General features: G+C 42.1%; 1 protein-coding gene across 1 annotated transcript in view; it reads left to right on the top strand.

The window, feature by feature from the left end:
• Positions 1–20,219, top strand: part of LOC120553767 (LARGE xylosyl- and glucuronyltransferase 1) — a gene marked incomplete at its 5' end in the record, with an annotated part of 89,441 nt that extends 69,222 nt beyond the window's left edge. The window contains 4 exons of the mRNA XM_039792462.1: positions 5,936–6,214; positions 6,407–6,553; positions 10,401–10,596; positions 19,967–20,219. Of these exons, the coding sequence (XP_039648396.1) occupies positions 5,936–6,214; positions 6,407–6,553; positions 10,401–10,596; positions 19,967–20,164 (820 nt within the window). The remainder of the gene's footprint in view (positions 1–5,935; positions 6,215–6,406; positions 6,554–10,400; positions 10,597–19,966) is intronic.
• Between the last annotated feature and the right edge of the window lie 4,044 nt (positions 20,220–24,263).

Here is a 24,263-nt window from a genome sequence, read left to right as displayed (position 1 = left end):
GAGGAGCTGCGTGATTTTGAAATAGAACAACACAAGGAGGAGGTTGCGATCGGTCAACAGCCCGAGGATGAGAGCCAACACAAACTGGTGGTGTGAGTGTGGGGAAATATGCCAACATATGCCGACTTAAATGAACGTGACTGCAGTTGTGTCACAGCTACCGAGGATTTCTCGGTGTTGATCCATCCTGCAGTCCTTGACTTTTTTTCCGGTGCAATAAAGTAAACTGGAAAAAACGCTGAATGGACCCAATAAACAGCTGTCCACAGAGTAAGTGATTATTGTAAACATGACACATGGTTATTTTACGGGATAGATCGACCCTTATTAGACCTGTACTCACACAGAGTTGCTGCATGTTATCTCTGTGCCCGAGTAGCAGTGCTTTGGCTGTGCTTCCACCCAATATAGTCCCAAATCAATATCTGCCTAGGAAATCATCTAGTCTTAATCTGCATTGCTATTTGTACTCGTTGTGAATACGCAGGCGACAAGAAGTAATTAGGTTTTGTTTTTGTTGTTGTTGGGTCACTTTTATTCACGACATGCTAACTGCATCCCCACTAACACAGAACGTTTAGGGAACGTTGGGGAACGTTAGTTTTTTGGTTCTCTAAAGATTAGTTCGAACCAAACCAAAAAGTAACATTTAGGGAACATTCCCTCATGGTTATAACGTTCCCTAAACGTTAGGGGAACCAACCAACGGGAACGTTCTCCTGTGGTTGCACTGTTACCTCCACACAACGTTCCCGTTTGGTTGTTTTTGGTTGTTCTGAGTGCGGTTTTGAAAATGTTTATTTTTACCAGCTCCATTTAAGTTTTTGAAGTAGCCTAGCAGTCACTTGATTTAGATTCACGCAAAAATTATTGGTCTTATAAAATCGAAGTAAGATAAACAACATAGCAAGAGAATAAAATTATTTTTAGGCTGATAACAATTTTGTTAAAAACAATACTTTTGTGCTTGATTTCGTTTTTTTACCTGTATTAGGTGAAAATACTTAAAACATATATCAATCTTATCAAAACAGAATCTATCAATAGAACGATTTTCACAACTTAGAAAATTCACTTGTTTCATTTCTAACAAGTGTCTCAGTCCAGTGTACAAATCCTACCATTACACCCCCACGCCAGTAGGGGAAGACAGTGCCTCTGTTCTCAGGTGACCGATTCAAGTCCTGTCATGACTTCTGTTTACAACACCGGTACACACACCTGGCTAACAGGACAGACAAAAGATCCGTTCGCTTGGTCCCAAATTCGAACTGAAATACTGCCATTGACTAAAACCTATGCTGACTACACTTCACCGACGGTGTTATAACGCAAGGTAGGACGAAGATACCAAGAAGGACATTGTCGGCTGTCAACAGTAAAGACTTTCCTCCGCTCAAGACTGCTAGCCCGTATGCTAACGCGGGAAACAAGTTAGCTTTCCACAGCTAGCTAAGCTGCTAGCCCTAGTATGGAGGATACATCAAAGTTGGCCACAGAGACTGAACCTTCCCTCGGTGATGTTTTAACCACCATAAGGAACCTGGACAACAAGGTGAGAGATTTTGGTAAACAACTTAAAGAAAGCTCCGACATGGTTGCCAGCATTATACAGCCGGTCGAGGCGAACTCAGTCGGACTCACTGAATGCACGTCCAAATTGGAGGCGTAATTCACCATGTGTTCTATTAATACATCCATGGTATTATCTTAGGATAAATCTGAGGGATGGCTGCTGTAAAGCCCGTTACATGGATTTAAAATCATTAGCATTTCCCAAAACTGCCGGGGCAGTAGCTAGGTAGCTAGCTAACGTTAACGTAATATCATACATGTCCCTAAGAGCCGATGTGGGTTTATGTTTGTTGTAAACACTTATCTTACGATACATCTGAGGGCTGTATGCTGTAAAGCCTGTAACGTGGATCAGAGATAAAGCCATGGATATATTAACAGAAGCTCTGTTCACAAAACTGCAGGCTAACCTAGCATAACATAATGATTACACCTCCTTGGTTGTCTAAATACATCCATTGTTTATTTAGATAATCATGGTAAGACCTTAAGTACAGACTACATTATTTACACTTCATATATTCTTTTTGCAATCAGTACAAATTGTATGGTCTTTTATTTCAGATGAATCCATTCCACAAGCAAGAAAGCATTTCAGGACAGAGTGTAAGTTAACATTTATGCATGCATTTAAGAAACCAGTCATATTTCCTACCATGGAACTACTGAAATTCAACCTGGTGCATAGCGTGACTGTTATAATGTATAACAACTAAAACCATTAATTATTCCATAGCCATGAGGACAACTCGCATTACACGCCAGCGGATGGACACATTTGAGGAAAAGATGGATGAGCTGCTCATGCTCTTAAGGAGCTCCCAGTCACCTCCCTCTGCTCCAGTCGATGACGTGTTGCTGTCGCCCTGCTCAACAGTCATCGAGCTGCAGGAGTTCAACAGGAGAGGAGGAACAAAATGGTAATTAAGTGGCCCTACCCTGCCCTAAGATAACACTATATAATTGCATAAATTAAAATATCATTATAACTGAACTGACTTCTCTTACAAAATGAGATTGTACAAGCTCTCCACTTTGTTCTACATGTGTAATTTTTATTTCTATATTTGTTTTACAGCAACTTTTTCTGACAACCTTTCAACCAATGACGTTGTAAAACCGTATAGCCTGCAGGGCAGAAAGACAAAGGCCTTCCAGGACCTGACAATCTGCAGAGTTATAACAGGCAGGTGTTGTTTTATTGTTCACATCAGTATTATGCGTAGCTTCGCTGATAATGGGTTTTAATTTGACTTGTAACGTTGCTTCTTCTTGCTACTCTAGTGGCCTCTCAGAAAAACTTCCCCGCGCTGACTGCAGCAGACGTGGAGGACCCCACAGTGCTCCCCCTCACAATATCCAACAGCCTAGTGTCAAAGGTCGACTCATTCAAGTTTCTGGGCTCCATCATTTCCCAGGACCTGAAGAGGGAGTCCAACATCCTTAAAAAGGCTCTGCAGAGGATGTACTTCCTACGGCAACTGCGGAAGCATGGCCTACCACAAGAGCTGTTGGCCATCTTCTACACTGCTGCCATCCTCCTGCCTCCTCCCCTCTGGCGGGCGCTACAGATCCCTGCACACGAACAACCAGACACAAGAACAGCTTCTTTCCCTCTGCCATCACTCTCCTGAACTGCTGATAAGTGGGGCCATCCCCACTTTGGCCATTCACCTACACATTACATACTTTATCATTCCAATATGCATCTTGCACACTACATTTCTGCCCTGCAAAGGCAAAAGACCTTAACTTGCTAGTGTGAAACTGAGAAAAATGACTTTAAAGTTTCTGTTTTGTCCAGACAAAAGTATTATAGGTAAAACACCCAAAATTTGACAACTAGTTGCTATAATTAAGAAATGTTTGTATGCAAAAAAGCTTGAGCTCAAAATTGACCTTTGACCCTTGTTTGGCAGTTCCTGTACTCTTCCTTTGTATCTTGTGCCAAAAACAAGGAGTCATGCAAAAGGCAGTAACTGACATATAATCAGTATTTGCTTGCTGTTCACCATACTTGCATCCATTATAAGAACACCTAACCAAGGTCTAGTCATCATGGTATTTGTTTTAAATTATATAGAAAACCTTTGCTTGTTCCTATTTACTGCTATAATGATCAGGATAGTGTGGCAACACTAACACAGTTTAACAGTATGACAGATAAGTAACTTTGCAGTACAGTATGAAAAAATACAAGAAGTATTTTCTCAATAAAGATAATTTAATTATAATTGAATACAAAGGTATATTTATTGTTTAACAATAAATATATAATGTTTAACACTAAGGGCCACCAAACTGCTTAAGATGCACAGTCAACAAGCTCGACTTGGATTACTACTTTTTAATTCTGAGATAACATTTAGGTTAGCATACTTTGTACGGACGTTAGCAATAACTAGTTTAGTGCTTTTATGGATGTTTGAGATTTGACATGAACACCTGCAAGAAGGAGATATAGCTCAAACACGTATGGATTGTTGTGGATACAGCAGATGACGTGCATTTCTATGGATTATATCTTCCATGGATTATATCTGATTGCATGGAAAGGTAGGATGCCAGCTGTGTATTTAATAATTGGTTTTCAGCATCTGATGTGCCAAGTGAGGAGGTGTGTCAGCATCAACGTTAGCAATGTAGCTAGCTCCGGGCTGTCACTGACAGAATAGGAATCATCACTTTATTTGATATGTCATGTGTATGTTACGTGGACAATTAAAAGCGGCAAAGTAGGCTATGACAAGGCTAGAGTACAGTAGGATCACGGCGGTACAGTAACCTCTCTATTGATGCCTGGCTAAACAAAGTCCGAACACTCAACTTCAGCGTGCAGAGATCCGTAACAGCTGTTACGGCGTTCTGCTGTGGTTTCTCGTATGATTTTGGATGTTACGGTTGTCTTTATTTTCTTGTTAAAACAATGAAATTGACTCACGATATTTATTCACATGATAAAGGAGGTCTCAAATACCCCAAAAGTGACATTAACTCATTTTTGCCCAAACATGTTTTTACTTTGTAGGGCAGATTTGCATTCTACATTTATACAATATATTGTGTTAATGTGCCTATATGTATGTTGTCTCTCTTGTGCAGTATGTGTCTATATGGCAAATAAAACTGATTCTTATATAAAAATGTTTTTTTTTATTTTTTGGTACCATGGTTGTTAGTTTTTTAAAGGTTATGGGATTGTAAAAAATAACGTTAGAGGAACGTTCCATAAAGGTTGCAACGGTGGGGGAACGTTAGGGGAACGTTATCTAAAGGTTGGAACGTTAGGGGAATGTTAGGGGAACGTTCTATAAAGGTTACAAAGTTCTGGGAACGTTCGGAGTTATTATGGAAAACTTTCCATAATAACCAAAACACAACCAAAACCTAACCAAACCTAACCTTCAGGGAACGTTCGCGCAACCAAAAACGAACGTTCCCAGAACGTTCTGGGAACCAAAAATTGTTAGCTGGGATCAAAGCATTCACTCCGCTAAGCTAAGCTAGTGGCGGGGCTGCCGGACTAAGGCAATGCATGCACTGAGACAAAAATGCGTTTGCCCACCTATATAAATATAGAGGAGATGGTGAATAACACTATTTCAACAAACGGTGGCGTATTCCTTTAAGGCGGAGTTAGCAAGCTAATGTTAGCCAAATAACACTGCCTTGCTGGTTAAACTAAGATACCATTACAAGTACCAGTCAGATTGTCATGGATTTGAAGATGATCGCTTTCCATTATAGACATCCGACAGTCACAAAGCAATCCTTCTCCTCTCTCTCTCGCTCCGATAGAAAGAGACAGGATAAGTGGAGAAAACTGTGGTAATTGTAGCCTACATGTGGCTGTGTGTGTGTGTGTGTGTGTGTGTGTGTGTGTGTGTGCGCGTGGCATGCATGCATGCGTGTGTGTGTCTCTCTGTCCGTCCGTCGGTCTCTCTCTCCGTGTGCCTGATCGCTGTGAGAAGTCAAGACAGACAAAATCACCATGAACCTAGGTGTTTCATTTTGAAATGTGTTTTATTTTTGTAAAGTATCTGGCTGCACTGTGGTCTTCCTGTATGTGATTACTTGCCTGGCTTGACACATTTGCTCGCGTCTCGCGCAAGAAATAGAGGTGACGCAGAATAAATCGCTGCAGCGCACGAGCCGACGCACGAGCCGACGCAGCCGCTTATGAACGGACAGATTGGATAACATGCACACTGAAATGAAAATGGCTTACGTGCTCGGTGGGTTTTCACTGTTAGTTATTATTTGAAAGAAGTAACTATTTTTATTATCTCACACTAAAGAAATAACTAAAAAAACTTTGTGTAAAGTGATAAATGTTTGTAATGTTTCCTGCCCTCTGCAGGCTCCAGATGTTGGAGGCTATATGTAAACACTGGGAAGGTCCAATCAGCCTGGCCCTGTATCTGTCCGACGCTGAAGCCCAGCAGTTTCTGCGCTATGCACAGGGCTCCGAGGTGCTGATGAGCCGCGGGAACGTCGGTTACCACATCGTCTACAAAGAGGGACAGTTCTATCCAGTCAACCTGCTGCGTAATGTGGCCATGCGGCAGGTCAACACACCTTACATGTTCCTATCAGACATCGACTTCCTGCCCATGTATGGCCTGTATGAGTACCTCAGGTAAGAGGAGAAAGAGAATCAGATGGAAACCAGCTAAGTTGGCAGTCACTAACACCTGTACACTTGGTTTTTCGTATCTTTAGATTTTAGAAAGGCATGAGTTTTTTTTATTTCCTTTATTATGAGATAGCACACATGCATGCTGTAGTAATATTCTGTATGTAATCCAATCGTATCTGTGTTTGTTTGTAGGAAGTCAGTGGTGCTGCTGGATATGGCCAACGCCAAGAAAGCTTTGGTAGTACCAGCCTTTGAGACGCTGCGATATCGTCTTTCGTACCCAAAGTCCAAGGCTGAGCTGCTCTCTCAGCTGGACATGGGCACACTCTTCACTTTCAGGTGAACCATGTCTTTGTTTCTGAAGCCAACAATGTTCAAGAGTCTTCAGGTTTTCATTCAACAAAACACTACAGCAGCTCTTTTCATTTCCTTTTCTATGGTAGAAGTTCAGATAAATCAGCAATATTGTTTCATATATTTTTTTTTAATTAATTAACTCAGATCTTTACTTTATCCTCAGGAGCACACTGTGAGACACCCACTTACACTTGTGCAACACAAAAATTGAAAAAAGGAAAAGATAATAAGCAATCAAAACAATGGATGGTAACATTAGGATTTATTTAAATGTAATTGTTGGAATGCTATTGGAAACTTAAAATGAAAAGTAAGCAAATGCATGAACAATTTCAACTTTTTCATAATATACATGGCTTTTTTGTGAGTGACTTGAGTGATATTGACGGGGAAATTACACCAAACGATCTGACAAGAGACAAAGGGAACACAGACGCTAAAGACATGAGGTAACGAGCAAATGAGGGACAGGTGATACAGCAGGTGAAACACATCAGGGCGGGGCAGGACAATCCGACAAGGCGGGAAAACACAGGAAGCAAAACTAGACAAGACAGAAAACAGACTATCAAAATAAAACAGGAAACAGAAATATACACAATGCACAGACTCAATATACAAAACAGGAAACATACAGAACTATGCAAATAAACAACCCCAACAGAAATTGCTGGTTCTATTGCTATCATGTGGAACATTGTCTTAAGCTCACTGGAGCACAACGGTGGCGTGTGTAAAAGAAGGTGTAATCCTTGCTAGTAGGATTGTGCATCCTCCATATATCTGTAAGATGGTGGGATTCCACAAATGCTTTAAACATGTCCGATATGCGTTTTGGGGCTTTTGTGTGATTGACCCCTGATCTATCCTGATTTAAATCAAGTACTGCATTCATGTCTGCCCCTATGATTAGTGAATATTCGTTGAGAGAGAACAATTCATTAGCCTGGGTAAACCCTGACGAACTTCCGGCAAATTTGAGATTTACTCTGCAAGTCAGTCTGGCGAAGAGCCCATTCAAACCCATTTCCAATGTCCCCAAAATCGAGGCACCAATCACAACTGTTGAAGCGGTATTTATGCGACGACAATAGCGCAGCGACGGCAAGCAGCTTTTTGTTTACATTCAACATGATGGCTACCGAAGCGCAGCATCACCGGGATCGTTGGTCTGATTGGTTGGACTATCATTGCGCCCAGAGGCATTTGAGCGGCGTCCGTTGGTGACGCCCCTTTGGAAATGAACTGTCAATCAACCTTTGCCAGACTCACTCTCAGTTACAACTGAGAAGGATCTGGTGTCAACCAGGCTAGCAATGAATTGGTTAGGCGTGGGAAAAAAACTTTTATCATATGCAGCCGGTGCATATACCGAAACAAATGCTATTTTCCTACTCCTTATCATTGTACATATATAAGATATCCTGCCTGATAAGTCTTTACTGCTTTTGTCTACGGTGAGTGTGCATTTCCGCGACAGCAACACAATGCAGCCCTTGGTTTTGGTGTCGTCATTAGACGAGGCAGCAACCTTAAAGTATTTATTTTGTAGACGATTTACATCTCTTTTACCTAAATGTGACTCCTGTAATAAGCGCCACGTCTATGGTTTTCCTTCTTAAATAGCTTAGTTTTTAACTAGCTAAAATTTAGCTTGTTTGATTTAGCCCCCTGATAACTGAAAGATTGAGAGCTCAGCCATCTTCAAAATTTACACGCATACGTGTCTCGAGTACCCTACCAAATTTTGCCAACAAATCTGTAGCAAAGGGTGAACTGTTAGCTCTGAGCAAGGTGTGACAAAAACATAAAAAGTAAAATAAATCCCCTAACCCTCTGAGACCGCAGACCCCTTCCCCTATCTGTAAGATGCGTCATCAAACGCAGTTTGCGCAAAACTCCAGCTCAAAACTGCACCTCCTGTCCGAAGTCTCAGGTTAATTTAAACAGGTCGAGTGAATTATTATGTTAAACATGAACAATATTATAAACACTTTAGAACTAGGTCTCAACCAGCTGTTAAGTTTTGAAGTAGGCTATGTGAGAAACAATTTATGGAATAAGCTATGTGTAAAACACACCAATCTAGTTGGAGCAATAAGCAGACTATGAGCTGAACAGACTCATGTTCTTTCAGTCCAGCTAAATGTTCACCCTTGTGTTGTCTTCCCATCAACCTTGATAAAAACACTTATTTTTCGAAGTTTCTAACACTTTTTTTCACAGTTTGTTTTTGCTTTTTCCAACGTTTTAAATTGTTAAATTTTTCTTCTGCACATTTTCAGCACTTATTTCTACGTCCCATATTTTCTGATATAAAACAAAAATTGAAAATGGGTCAATTTGACCCAAAGTCAACATTAACAAACATAGACTTTAAACCGACCAGCCAGTATTTATCATGTCCGTATGGTTTAGTGTCCCTATAAAGCCTGGCTCCGAAACATACACACCGTGTCCTCAGGATTTATCATGTTTTTTCAGCCCGACTAAATGTCCACAAAATCATACACTGTAGACTGAGTAGCCAGCATTCATTATTTTTTACAGTCTGGTTAAATGTCCCTTCAAAGGTTGGCTCCAAAACCTACACACAGTGTCCTCCAGTCAAACTCGGTACAGTAGCCCAAATACCGTTAGTCCACCGGTGCTGAGTCCACCAGTCGCGGCACCGAATGCAAAGTCCCACCGCCGCCCTCCGGGTCCTCTGTCGGTAACAGTCCGTGGGGTGGGGGAGCGCCCCGTGCATGTAGCGCGTCTTCCTCCACTTCTAGTTCCGGCCAGAAAACACCCGGCTCCGCGGCAACTCTCTCCCTCTGTGAATTGTTCCCAGGGCGGACACGAGTCCGAGTTGCGTTCAGCGTGTAGTTCATGTGTCTTCTATAACCTCAGATGGTTATAGAACCATCTCAAACTAAACTCCCTGGCTACTTTTTAGGTACAATTGTACAATGTTTACATTTTTACTTTTTTCACTGTCACTTTACATTTTCAAATTATCCTTTTACATTTTAACTTTGCTTTTTCAATTTCGTTTTTATTTTTTTTAAGTTTAATTATGGCCTGATTATTCCTAGTAGTGTAGTAAAATAATAATGTTTTTTTTATTCAATCTCTTCATTTTCTCTTTGGACTTTTAAATTTAATTATGAATAAAAATATCCTCCATAGGGACAAGGGAGCATTTGTTACATAAAAGCTGGCCACTAGAAGCTCTCCGGGCTGGTGTGTGACTGAGGCTGAGCAAAAAGACCACACAGGAGAGGGGGAGGGGCTCTATGTTCTGCTCCGCCATCGCTTTGCTCTAACTATATATCTTGTTTAAAAACAGCTATAGTAGGTTGTGGTTTTTATTGCTGTCATCATCACAGTACAGTGACAACATGCCGGTAAGATTTCTGTGTATGTTTGGAGAAGAGGGGTGTTCATTTTTCTCCTGTGTGCAGACCTTGGACAGGCGGTCACGCTTCCTGTAGTCACAGTCACTTTGCTTCGCCCGTCTAGAATTTGCAGTCAGTAAATACCTCTTTTATCTTGGGGTTGGTGAAGAAAGAAGTGTTGATGGCACAGACAGAAAAAGAGACAACAGAACTTTTTCCCATCAAAGATGATTTGGTCTACAGTGTGAGGTAAACAAACACTTCTATACTTCTATTCTAAGATCTTCTATGATACAGACAGAGGTTTGTAATCAAAATGCCACCTAATATTTTAGAAACTATAAATCACACTTCTCTCAGTAAGTCTGGATATAGGAGGATAGTTTACACACCCTTATTTATCAAAGTATAACTATACTTTGATAAATAATAATAATCTCTCCTTCTAGGTACCATGTGTGGACTAAAGGCCACGCACCAACTAACTTTGCCAAATGGCGGACCGCCACCACACCCTACAAGGTGCAGTGGGAAGCCGACTTCGAGCCCTATGTCATGGTGAGGAGGGACAGTCCTGAGTATGACCGCCGCTTTGTGGGCTTCGGCTGGAACAAGGTGGCTCACATCATGGAGCTGGATGCACAGGTAACTTCTCTCCACCACCCAATCTGTGGATCTTAGTATGCTTCTTCTCCATGCTTCACATTAGGGTGTCTGCAGTTCATGAAATAAGTGTAGGATACTCGTAGGGTACAGATTTGATCATTGGCAAATTATCAAAGATGTTTTATCAATATTAATAAAGTTATGAATATGGTTATTAATAACTTTGTCAAATCGACAAACAATCAAAACGGGGCACCACCCTGCAAGTCAGGGACCAATAATCAAACAGTCTCATTTCTGTGGTAATCCTTTAAAAGGAAACAAAGGAAGGAGTGATTTCGAGCACGGACCTGTTTGACCAGCAATTATTACAATAAGTACACAAATAATCACAAGCAACTGCTATTTAAGTATAATAAGATTTATTAACGTCACAATTATCAGTAGCTAATCAATAATCCTTCAATAATAAACTTATATACCTTTTACAATATCACAACCAAAACAAAGCAAAAACAAAGGAGCATGTGTCATGGACACCTCCGTGTCTCTGTGTGTGTGTGTGTGTGTGTGTGTGTGTGTGTGTGTGTGTGTGTGTGTGTGTGTGTGTGCGCGTGCGTGTGTGAGAGTGAGTGTGTGTGTGTATAAGAGTGAGTGAAAGTGGAGGGGGCGGTGTCGAAATGTAGTTCTAACACAAAAACAACTACCAAAATGGCTACTCCTGTGAGCTGCACAAAACTATTTAGCCTCAAGAGGGCTGTAGTGGTGCTGGGTGCACGAGGAGGGGTTGAAGCAAGGGGGTTGCTAGGCAATGCGCACGCTTAGCCGGTATGCTAGGTCATGTATTAGCTCTGTACAAACGTCATGCCGACTCCACGTGGTTAAGCTAGCAGTGTTAGCTCGGAGCTACGTGGCTAGCTTGTGTCCGCGTGTGCGTGTGCGTGTGTGTGTGTGTGTGTGTGTGTGTGTTAGTAAAAGAAGAAAGAGTAGAAGGAGACACTCTGATCTTAGTTATCGATAATGACCAGCCCCCTCAGCCACTCAGGTCTGGACCACACGTGTAGTTAGGACAGACTCGGAGACTTATGTCTTACTGAGGGAAACTTCGGTCATTATAACCATTCCAGTGGCTAACAGCTGATTTTCCACGATTATCTCGCAGACAGTACTTAAACTCCGTGACCGGAGTAATAGCAGGTAGCGATAACAGTTTTACCAAGCTACTCAACACAACATATCAACAGTATTGTGATCAATGATACATTCACAGAAACAGATTAATAACCACATATGGACCAATACATGATTAAAATCAGATCACATTAAATGGCAAACAATGGTTACAATAACCTCCGCTCATTAATGAAACAAACCAAACACAATAGTTCTAACATCTGCCCAGAACTGTGTAAGCCTCTTACTGTATGTGTTGTTTGTAGTTAACCTCTCGCCAGAGTTTAATGATCCGTTTGGTCCAGAGCAGTGGACGACACGCGATCCAGGTCGACAAAGCAAGAAAACGGAACGTTGTCCTTTTCCTTGAATCCTGGCTGATTAAACCCACTGCAGATGTGAGGAGATACTGGGTCAGTATCCCCTCGGATCCCTTGTATATCAGAAAGATATAAAATGTCCCAGCTCAATCTCGACCAGCGAGGTGACGCTGGTTAAGCTAGTCCGGACCGCTGCACCTCCTGTCAGTAAAATGAATTACCGTGAAAAGCCGGGATCTTGGGGTTAACAGGCTATTTATAGTTTGAGACCTCATGCTGTGTTTATGGTCCCGCTGAACCAATAGGAAGATTCAAAACTCTTGAAAGTGTGAAGACTACAATCTTGTAGTTCTTTGACTTCCTACCAGCTGTGAGGCTTTTCCCTTCTGGCTGGGACTTTCGCATAGAGGTGTGAATTAACCAGGCTTTGGGGTTTACATACAGGCCGAGATTCCTTTGTCTTGGCCATATGTTCCTTTGTCTCTCCGGTCAGCTCAATCTGAGGCCTTTTTGGTTAAATCAGGTTTAACCAGCTTCTTGGTCCCAACAGTCCCCCTTTTTGCTCTGAAGAGCGGTTGGTCCCCAGTATTTGGAGCAAACCATGATAGGAAAGGAAAGTGAAGTAGTTAGGGGTTAACAGGTTCACTCCAGAAAAGAATTGGGGTTTACCAGTGTATGTACATGTGACTGTGTGCATGTACATGTGGACTGGTGCATGTATGTTTTACTGTCAAAACAAATACTCAATGCAGACTCTAGTCTGTATACATTTGGTCCTCTGATGCGTAGGTAAAACAAAAATGAGTCATCTCTCATTCTTATGAGCTACATAAATTTGGAATTGCACTGCCAAGACTATACGTCAGATGTACCTGTGAAGATCGCACAATACGGTTAGTAGCAGATTTATGGGTCTACAACAAGGCTCAAGTTTGTTGACCGAAGAGATTCCTTCTCTACCGATGCTTCGCATTAAATCTCTCGCTACTAGCACCTGGTTGTGTTTTCTGTGACACCTGACAGTCTAAAGCATGCACTGGGTTCTTGAGGAACAGAATGGAACTAACAGTAAATGGTTTCCTGAAAAGAATTTTACTACCGAAGCTCTGAGGTAGTTTGATTACTGTTTGAAAAGTTTAGGATGGAAGTGCATGTCAACAGAGTGAGGTGAGGCATGCAGCTATCCCTATGACTCAACTGGTTTGAGTCTTATCCTCTTTGGGGGGAAAGCCTCCCTCCCCCTTTCCAGGTGCAGAAGCTGCTCTTCTCCTGGAAGTGAGGACCGCATGTTGAGTTGGTCTGGCTGGTCTGGAACGTGTGGTTCAGGAGCGGGACCGTGGTTGTCACGGCTGTGCAGTTGGGTGCTGAAAGGCATTCAACCCACATGGTGAGGCTGCCCGTGATGATGAGGAGGTACTGGGTACCTTGACCAGTTCTGGTAACTGATCCAATCAAGTTTACCTGGAGGTGGGGCCATAAGTGTATGACCCCCTTTCCCTGGAGTACAGAGAAGGCGCCTGCTCCAGCCACCTTGAAGAGAGTCTGCAGGGACTCTGAAGAAAGGCAGTGGTTTTTCTGTGCAAAAGCAGGAGGCAGGTGAGGTAGGCGCAAGTAATGGTGCCAGTCCGGCCTGACGGCAGGATTCTTTGGCCAAAGTGATACGGGCAAGTCTGTTGGCGTGGCGCCATAAAAGGATGCACCTTTAACCATACAGGTGTGGCACGGTGCATCGCTGTTGTTCAGCGAGCAAAGGAAAGGAAAAGTCAGAGCCAGGATCAGGCTCTGGAAGAATCATGGCCATTTGCTCATGAATGACGGTGACTTGTCCGTCTGGGGCTGGCAGACTGCCTGCAGGATCAAGTGGCCTCAGGGTGTCGACCTGAGGCCACGGTGAAAATTTTGATCCACTTTTACCACACAGGGTTTGGAAGTTTTCTTCCTCTTTAACGAGTGGAGAAGTTCTGGTTTCTTCAGGAAGCAGGATGTTGCAATCAGAAATTAGCTGGGGTGTCTCCTTGCAGAGTGGAGCACCTGTTTCCAGCAAATGGCCCGATAGATGTTCTTGATAACTCTCAACTATGACCAGCTCTGACACCTCCCTACTGGAGTTCACTAGGCTGCTAGCCGTGGTCTCTGAGTAGACCGAAGTGACTGGAGGCTCCGAGGGGAGCCAAGTAGGTTCATCCAGGTCGGCTGGACCGTTGGATGTGGTAGGAGGGTCAGGCTCAGGGTCAAAGGCAGAATCACGTGATTCTTGGACGTGCAAAGGTGTCAGCATACTTACCCGTTCCGTTGGGTCGCACCGGTCACTCTGTCGTAGTCGGAGAGTGTCATGCAGCCAAGGCTCGATCAGATCATGTCTCTGGAGCCGGCGGGGGTCGTTCAGAACATCAGGAGAATCATAGTCACTCAGTTGAGGACGGCTCCTCCCCTTTGGCAGTGGGGATGGAGTCTGATCAAAGCGGGATGGCGAGCTTTGTGGCTCGTACCGTTTGTCAGTGGAAGGAACTCTGATTCTACCTGTGTTCCTCTAATGTTGCAAGACATTCCTCCCCCTTTTTGCACGGGAGTGGTGATCTTTCCTCCGAGGGGGAGGAGATGAAGAAGAAGAAGGTTCCCTCCTCCGGGAAGGTGAGGAAGGGGGTTTTCTCCGCCAAGGTAGCGGAGATGAACAAGATCGGTCTCTCCGAGGAGGATGACGAGAAGAAGATGAAGAACGGTCTCTTCTCTGGGAAGAAGACAAGTGGGTGTTTCGCCGAGATGGCAGAGAGAAATGGTGTCTCTGAATGTGAGGAGACCAAGGAGGAGGAGAATAGAGCGCTGTTCTTTGCTTGGCATGCCGGAGCTGTGCCGAGAGGTCCTCATGGCTCTCCTCTAACCGGGAGACCTCATCACGCCTGGCTTGGACTCTCTGTCTATGCCAGGCTGTTTTGCGCTGCTCAGCTTCATAGCTGTCTTGCAGCAGTGCGAGCTGTGCTTGGAGGACAGCGCGTTGCCGATGGGTTCTGCTCTGATAGATGAGCACCAATTGGCCAAACAAGCCTTGTATGCAAGCTTTTAGCATCCAAGACGGCTGTGCCATGTAAGCTAATAGTTCCTGGAGTATTTCATCGCAGGTAGTTCCACAACCATCATGGTTATTCTCTTCAGAGTCTAGGATGAGACAAGCGACCACATTCTGCAGGACTGTGTCGGTCGGCTCTTTGGAAGCTTTTGCCTCCAGCCTCTGGTACTCGAAGCAACTAATTTTTACCTCTAGTAAACAGATTGCTACCAGGGCTCAATTCCTTTGTGGTGACAAAGGAAAATTAACTGTGAACAAGTTGACTCAAGGAGCAGGTGAAAGGCTTAACCTGTAGTTCCTTTAGTTTTAAGTGTTGACTGCTAATTAAGCTTATTACTACCATTTACCACCAACCCAATTCTATCAGGTGGTCGCAGAGGTCGCACCACCTCAGGTGAGTAATAGCTGTTACTGTCAAGGATTTCAAGTAGAGCATGAAAATGTTGTTGTCTACTAACCAATGTACACACTTAAAAATTCACAGACCACAACTGAATGTATGCTTGGCAGGTTGCAGAAAAATTAATTTTCAAAAATAAAATTTCAAAAAAGAATTGATTTTTTTTGAATAAAATATTTAAAATTAAAAAAGGTATGGACAATTATGCATACATGTTGCACTAAAGCTGGTATTCAACGCTTGCACGGGGTGTTAAATATGTTGCGGCAAAATTATAATTTTCAAAAATAAAATTTCAAAAAAGAATTGATTTTTTTTTTATAAAATATTTAAAATTAAAAAAGGTATGGACAATTATGCATACATGTTGCACTAAAGCTGGTATTCAACGCTTGCACGGGGTGTTAAATATGTTGCGGCAAAATTATAATTTTCAAAAATAAAATTTCAAAAAAGAATTGATTTTTTTTTTATAAAATATTTAAAATTAAAAAAGGTATGGACAATTATGCATACATGTTGCACTAAAGCTGGTATTCAACGCTTGCACGGGGTGTTAAATATGTTGCGGCAAAATTATAATTTTCAAAAAAAATTTATCTTGGATGTAGCCTTGTAGCTTGTGTGTTTACAGTACTATTTAACTTTTCTCACTTGCAGTTTACTGCATATCATACTGCCTGTGGTAGCTCATTAGCTGGTAGTGTTTACCTTGTAGTTGCTGATCATATTTTGCACCGCATTTGTTTGAAAGCTAGAAGCTACTGGTCGACAATGAGCTAATGTTACATACATGCAGTAAACTACGAGCTAATGTAAACTGCTACTGTAAGCTTAATGTAATTAAGATTAATTAATGCAATTCTCCTTACCGGTAAGTATTATGACAACTACAAACATGAACTCCCACGAATTTTTAATTTATTGACATGGGATAAATAAGAGAAAACGACTATTGCTTACATTAAAGCCTATCAGTGTCGGTAACGTTACCTACCTTAGCACGTTGCGGCAAAGTTGCCGACAGAATATTCTCCTCCTGCAAGCAGACTGACGCTGATTCAGCTTCGCCATCTCAACAAAAAAATTGAACTTCACATCCATTTTGTCCAGTGTTTTGAAATGCAGCGCGGAAGTGAAGGCAGCAAAACATTTTCAATGACGCAAGCACGCAATGACGTGCACTTGCTAGTCTGTTCCATTGTACATGTTCTCCGAATGCTAAGGAGGAGCCTGGCCTAGGCTCTGAAGGATTCTTCCTTGGAAGGACTAGTCCTACCAAGGAAGGATCCTTGACATTGAGAAACGGCTACTATCTGTCCTTGTTCTGTCCCAATCAATGAAATGCCAATCCCTGGTCCAGACATCGGGGTTTGAACCTTAATGAAGTCCATGTCCATGCATCCATCAGGCCTATCTGTAACCGCTTATCCTTAGAGGGTTGGGGAGGTCTGGACGTGATCCCATCTGACATTGGGCAAGAGGCGAGGTTCCCCTCAGCTCTACAAAGCTTTTTAGCATCTTTCAGCTCATTGTTTTGTTTTGTTTTCCATCCACAATGCTCTCATGTTTCCTCAGCAGCAAACAGTAGCTTAGCTTAGTTTAGTTTATAAGCAATGTATATCAACCAGTGTTGGGGTAGTTACTTAAAAAAAGTAATAGATTACACATTACTACATTACTCACTGCTGAAAGTAACTAGTTACACTGCTAGTTACATTACTTTTGGATTACTCTGTAACATCACCTGAGATGCACCATAACTTACTTGCCCAATAACAATATAAAGTTAAACCTCATGTTTGCCCCAGCCTTCAGAATTCAGAATTTCAGAATTGGCCTCCATTCAATTCATGAATTGCAATTTGAATTGAATTGACTCCACACCACCGGAAGTTGAGTTTGAATTTGAATGACAGGAAGTGGAATTAAATTCATGGCAATTCAAAGAAATCCACACAGCCACACAAAAGAAAGAATGTGTTGAATCTCACATACATTCAGTGTTAGGAAGGTTACTGGAAATGTTAATGCTTACTGTTATATGTTTATAATTATTTATAATGATAAATGTGGTTTGGATTACTTTATTTGGATTACTTTATCAATGCAAAGCAATTTCCTTTTAATTTCATTAGTAACTAATTGAATTACACATTTTACCTCAGAAATTTAAAGTGTTTTGCTCTGTGGTTTCCAGGTGTTCTTGTTGGAATTGGTTCTTCAAAATGAACTAGTACAGATGACCTTTTAGGCCTGCTATTATTTTCCATGTTGCTGTTATTACAGGTGTCAAATCTATAAACGTTTGTAATCTGAAGTTGTAAGGGACTTCTGAAACTTAAACTTATTCACACACGTGATCTGAATTTGAAGTCCCAAAAAGAAAAAAAAACACGAGAGCTTGTAAAAAAAATCTGAACTTGTAAATTGAAATTTGCACATATTCACAGCTGTATTCTGAATGTGAAGTTGCAGAAAAAATATTCACAAATGTGTAGATTGATATTTGCATGAACACAATGACAGCTGCAAACTTGTAATGCAACATTTACTCGTGTATTTTTTTTTTTTAAACTCAGGTTAATTTTCCATCACAACCACAACTCAGTGATTACAACCTCTCGAATCTGTCACTGCAACTTCACATATGTGCTCTCTCGCATCACAAAGTGGCGAATCTGTGCCTCGACTTTTGCAACACTTCTTGCGATACATTTGGTGCAAAACTAATTTGTACCTGTGGACTTAGGCTGTGGAGCTCTGAGCCAACAGAACGGGGAAAGCAGGGTTTCTATCACCAGATGAGGGACAACTCTGTCTGACTACATAGCTAACTATGTAGCATGGAAGCTTGGTGGAATAGCAAGCTAGTGTTAGCTAACTAACCAACCAGCCTGCTTCAAATAAATACCTTTTAATTATCTTAACACTTTTTAACAGTCAAACTGAAACACTGGTGGTGAGCTCCAGGTCCTGCAGCCGCTGACGGACCGTCATCAGTGGGGATCGGCCAGCGTAGCAACATTGCTATTGCCGGAAAGCTTCGCTGCCGACCTCGATCTGCAGTTGGAGCTCCAGCGGGACATGGAGAGCCCCACACCCGGTAGCAGCGGCACATCCCCCGGCCATGACCACAGCTTGCTTTGCTGATGTTGTGCCCACATTTTGCATCACTGCCAAACATTGCACCCGCTTGGGCAGCAATAATAATTTGTGTTCCTTAACACTCATATCTGCTGAGAATTACATCCACCTCGCGGGCAGCAGCAATCATTTCTGCCGAATAATGCGTCATCTCTTAACCCTTGTTGCTGCCGAGAATTGCACCCAGGTAGTAAGGAAATGATAGAGTCTGATAAAACATTGATGTCTCTAAACGTTATAAAATTATAATCATCATTGATGAACATGACAAAGAAATGTATATAGCATAGCTTTTAAACAGTAGCTACTTTGCCTTATAAAATCATTATTTCCCCTTGTGGATGCAAGTCTCGGCAGGGATGCAGAACTTGGCACGTTACCCGCTGATGACAGTCCATCTGCGGCTGCAGGACCTGGAGCTCAGTTTGACTGTTAAAAAGTGTTAAGATAACTAAAAGGTATTTATTTAGAAGCGGGCTGGTTGGTTAGTTATCTAACGCTAGCTTGCTATTCCACCAAGCTTCCATGCTACATAGCTAAATAAGCCGGAGAGAGTTGTCCCTCATCTGGTGATAGAAACCCTGCTTTCCCCGTTCTGTTGGCTCAGAGCTCCACAGCCGTAGTCCACAGGTACAAATGGTTTTGCACAAATGTATCGCAAGAAGTGTTGCAAAAGTCGAGGCGCAGATTCGCCACTTTGTGATGCGAGAGAGCACATATATGAAGTTGCAGTGACAGATTCGAGAGGTTGTAATCACTGAGTTGTGGTTGTGATGGAAAATAAACCTGAGTTTTAAAAAAAGTACACGAGTAAATGTTGCATTACAAGTTTGCAGCTGTCATTGTGTTCATGCAAATATCAATCTACACATTTGTGAATAGTTTTTTCTGCAACTTCACATTCAGAATACAGCTGTGAATATTTTCTACAAGTGCAAATTTTTGTTTTACAAATGCAAATTTTAATTTTACAAGTGCAAATTTTAACATACACGTTCAGATTTTTTGTTCTGCAAGTTCTCACATTGTATTCTACAAGCTCTCACGTTTTGCACCATATTTACCTTCATATAAAACACACTTTACCTTTATTTCAATCAAACTTAACAGGAGTTGAAAGGAATATTGGATTTACATTCATCAGGTGGACACAAAAACTACTCCAAATTAATATAATGTTGCTCTGTGTCTGCTGGATGTGGACAAAACAACTAATGCAACTTCATATGAGGTTTTGTAGTAAAGACATGTGGTGGTTGTAGTACTCAGCTGTCCAGACTTAAAGTTGTGTTCTTCTCTCTACAGGAGTATGAGTTTGTGGTTCTGCCCAACGCTTACATGATCCACATGCCTCATGCGCCCAGCTTCGACATCACCAAGTTCCGCTCCAACAAGCAGTACCGGGTCTGCCTCAAGACCCTAAAGGAGGAGTTCCAGCAGAACATGTCGCGGCGCTATGGCTTTGCCGCCCTAAAATACATGACGGCTGAGAACAACAGCTAGCCACCACTGCAGACCCTCACACCCCCGGCCCTGAACTACTGACACATTGCATGGGCTGGGCTGGGCTGGGCTGGGCTGGGCTGGGCTGGGGTGGGGGGAGGGGAAACGAACAGCCCATGTGAGGCCATCAGGATACTTTGAGACTTGAGTCCTTCTGACTTTATTTGAACGTTTGCCCCTTTTTTGTGTGGGACTTCAAGGGTCTTTATGTCAATTATTTGTCCTCTGCTGTGGATTGGAGATATACTCCAGAAGAGATCACCTCTGTCAGGATGTAGAATCTGTGAAAGACAACATATGTGACTGCTAGGAACGGGCCCTGACTGTGTGGGCCCTGAGCCCTGAAATCTGACAGACAGCAGGCAAGGAAAGCAGACATTCAATGCCTTGCCATATTTGTAAGGCCAGTGACAGAGTTGTGGGCTGCGTGTAACATTATGTATGTATGAATGCGTGAGTGTGTGTACATGCAGGTAGATGAAAAGTGTGACTATGTGTTTGTTTCTCCAGGACAGTGCTTAACAAAAAACTTAAGGAGAGCTGAAGATGTAAAGCATTGTGGGCCTACATTCTGTTTGCACGCTTTCCAAGTGCCGACAACAAGCAGCAGCAGTCTGAATGACAGCACACCCCGACTCAAATGTGAATAGTGTGACCAGGCGGCAGGATAAGACAAAACTGTAAACATGTCAACACAGATTTTGAAAATCTCATTGTGACGAGTGCCACACACTCAGATATTGAGGCAAGCAGCCAGCCAGCCGACCATCTGCTGCTGCTTAATTTGTTACATTGCTGATGCAGATCTGAATAAATCCTCCTCCTTGTATGACAAGGGAAGTGCATAGATGGCTGGAGGTCGTCCATGAGTTGATGGACGACTTCAGTTGATATTCATGAGATTCACATCAGCCTTTATATTTTTAAACAAACACAACTGAACAAGAAAAACAACCCTCTCCCACCCCCCACCCTCTGCGGTGGGGGGAAAACACCAACCACTGTTTTATACAAAGCGAGTGGGGGGGAGCCAGCGCTGAGCTATCATTTTCTTGGTCGCGGTTGATCCGGCTAGCCAAATTTTCTTCTGTCTCCCAAGTATGTGTAATTTAGAGTCATCATTGACTAATGATATGTACAGCAAAATATCATCTGCAAATAGCGATATATAGTTGTTATTGGATTTAATCTGGACATTACATATTTTATTTTGCTTTATGGCCTGGGCTAACGGTTCAAGAGAGATCACAAATAGCATGGGAGATAGCAGGCATCCCTGTCTCGAGCCCCACACGATGAGGAATGGCTGTGAATGCAGGCCATTGGTTGAGACTATGGCCGTGGGATTCGCATACAAAGTACGTATCATGTCAATGAATTTGGCTCCCAAACCAAACCTCTCCTTTACTTTCCACAAGTAGTTCCACTCTAGGTGGTCAAAAGCCTTTTCCGCGTCCAGTGATAAAACTGCTGCCGTTGTTGGAAGGTTTTTGGCTACATGGAGTAATCTGCGTATATTGTCTGCAGCTTGACGCTTTGGTATAAACCCTGATTGGTCAGGGTGGACTAGCTTCTCAATGAAGCATTCTAGGCGTAGTGCGAAGACTTTGGAATAAAGCTTAGTATCAGTCCCAATGAGGCTGATGGGCCTGTAGTTTGAGCACTCCGTAGGATCTTTGCCCTTTTTGTGTATGACCGAAATTAGTGCAGTGTTGGTTTGTTGATGAAAGGTGCCCCTCTCTATGGCCAAGGTTAACGTTTGTAAAATGATTGGTCCTAGTGTGTCAAAGTGCTTGAGATTGTTTGGAGTGGAAGTCCCACACTGAGCAGCACAAGGCAAAACATCAATCACTGAGCTCACTGTTTACTTTTCTTTCCAACAATCAGTATTATTTATCAGTGTGTTTACAATCCTGACTGGTGGAGTAAGAAGGGTTAGTTTTTCCTCTATCAGGAGGATCTGAGGAGGACAGGAAAGAGAGTTTAAACTCTGAAACCCAACCACTTGCAATAAGATTGCTCTTTTTTTTTACCTCGCTCTAGATATTTCCTTCTCACTCTGGCCTCTAGTTTGACAACAGTAGAGTGGCGTTCAATAACCCTGGAGTGGTGGGTGTTCTCCTGTTTGTGTTCTTACACACCATCAGGCTGGGTCCTGATGTGGTTTTGATACAGATATTCTGTTCAGCTGGTACAACTGCTGTAGCATCTGTGACAGACCGGTCATTATTAAATTAGAACCCAGGGTGATGCAGGTGTTAATTTGCAATAATGACCAGCTGACTCTACATTATCCCACTTATTTATTATTAGTTTATTACACGGCCAAGGCCTGAAGTTAACTTTTTTTGGTCACCAGCCACTGTGGCAGGTGGTTTTTAAAATCCACTAGCCACACAAGCTTTTTACCAGCCTTTTTTTTGCCTCATTAAGGTGAAATACAGGAAATGGACAAGCATTGTTCTTGGACTTGTTAAGAATACACATTTAAGTGCTGTCAAGTTATTAAGAAATGAATATAATTAGACTCTTTTTGTTGGTTGCTTGTTTCAGTGGGCCTCTTCACCCCAGTCATGTGCCTCCACATTTTTTAGCTCAAATCCAAGGAAATGAGGGACTTGATTGAAATGTGAAAGAACAACATTGGCAACAACAACAACTAATGAATCACTCAATTCTCATTGGCTACCCGCCAAAGTGGCGGTAGATTGACAGTTTGCACTCTGTTTGCACTGTTGCCATTAGCACTGTTAGCGATCCTCGTCTCCTCCACCCTCTCTCTCCCTTTGTGATCCGCTGAACAGCCATATGAGCAAATATTGATTAAAAATTATTTTATTGATTTAAAAATGGTCCCCCAGAGTCTATAAACAGAACTTCGTCCATGGCAACGGTCTGTTATACAGAAATAACAAACCGCAGAATGTTGTGATTGACCAATCAGAGTCATGTATTCAACCAAGCCGTGAAATAAATGACAGTATAAGATAAATGACAGATAACCAAGAAATATGATAGTGATGATTTGTGTGGTATTGAATATTATATTAAATATTATAGAGGCTTGAAATGATAAGTAACAAATTCAGATATGATTGCAATCTGTCGGTTTTCCCAACAAATCAGGTTTGTCTCTGCTCCAATCCAGAGGGTGGTGCTACATAATACACCTGAAGCTGTTTGCTAACTGACACCCGAAGAAGAACTATTTCATGTTAAAAGTTTAGTTTCAACAAAAACATTACAACAACTACTATCATCAAAGACAAACTCATTGATGAATTGCATTGCGTTGCATGACAAACATTTTACCTTCTGTATGAGCTCCTGTTCACAGAGCTTCCCCCACACAGATCATTAAAGTAATCAGGGATTGAATAACCACTACAACCGCTCACTCCGCTTTTGCTTCAATATGCTGGTAGGAAAGATGGTTAATTACAGAGTGGCTTTCACTGCCATTATCCCATGTGACTGTGTCCACTTCCAAAGATTGCTTACTGACGTAGCTGCATTGGCAAGAAGTAAAGAAAATGAGAGACTGATGTATTTACACCTTTTCAAAATCAGACTACAATGTGTTCCAAAAATCTGATTTCCATCCTGTTCAGTCACGCATCTCCTGCCACTTTCATGCCCGAGGAATATAATCAATAAAAAAAATCACACAAATAATTTGATACAATTGAAAACTCAAAGAGGACAGTTTTGTTAAAGTACTATTTCCAAGGTCAAGAATGTACTTTAATTCAGATGAGAAGTCGTAAAAGCTTGCATGTCAACAAAGACAACTGAGCATTCTCCATCTGATGATGCAATATGATTAAAAGCTTAAGAAAAAATTGCAAGTGGACCTTGAGTTGGAATTGTTTTGTCAAACATATTACACCATTAGTTAACAACTATGTTATTCATTATAAGTGCATGTGGAAATGTGAAAGGAAAAAGAATAGGATACATTTTCTTATTTTTAAGATGCATTGTGAAACTAGAGGCCGCTCTCTCTCTCTATCGCTCTCTCTCTCTCAGTCATGACAGTAGTCTCTCACTGTGTACAGGAAAGCTGCCGAAGGGCTTTGTGTGTGTGTGTGTGTGTGTG

This window comes from Perca fluviatilis, chromosome 23, assembly GCF_010015445.1.
Source record: "Perca fluviatilis chromosome 23, GENO_Pfluv_1.0, whole genome shotgun sequence".
Classification (NCBI taxonomy): Eukaryota; Metazoa; Chordata; class Actinopteri; order Perciformes; family Percidae; genus Perca; species Perca fluviatilis.
Note: the sequence above shows the minus strand (reverse complement) of the source record. Positions and strands in the feature narration are given on the sequence as shown.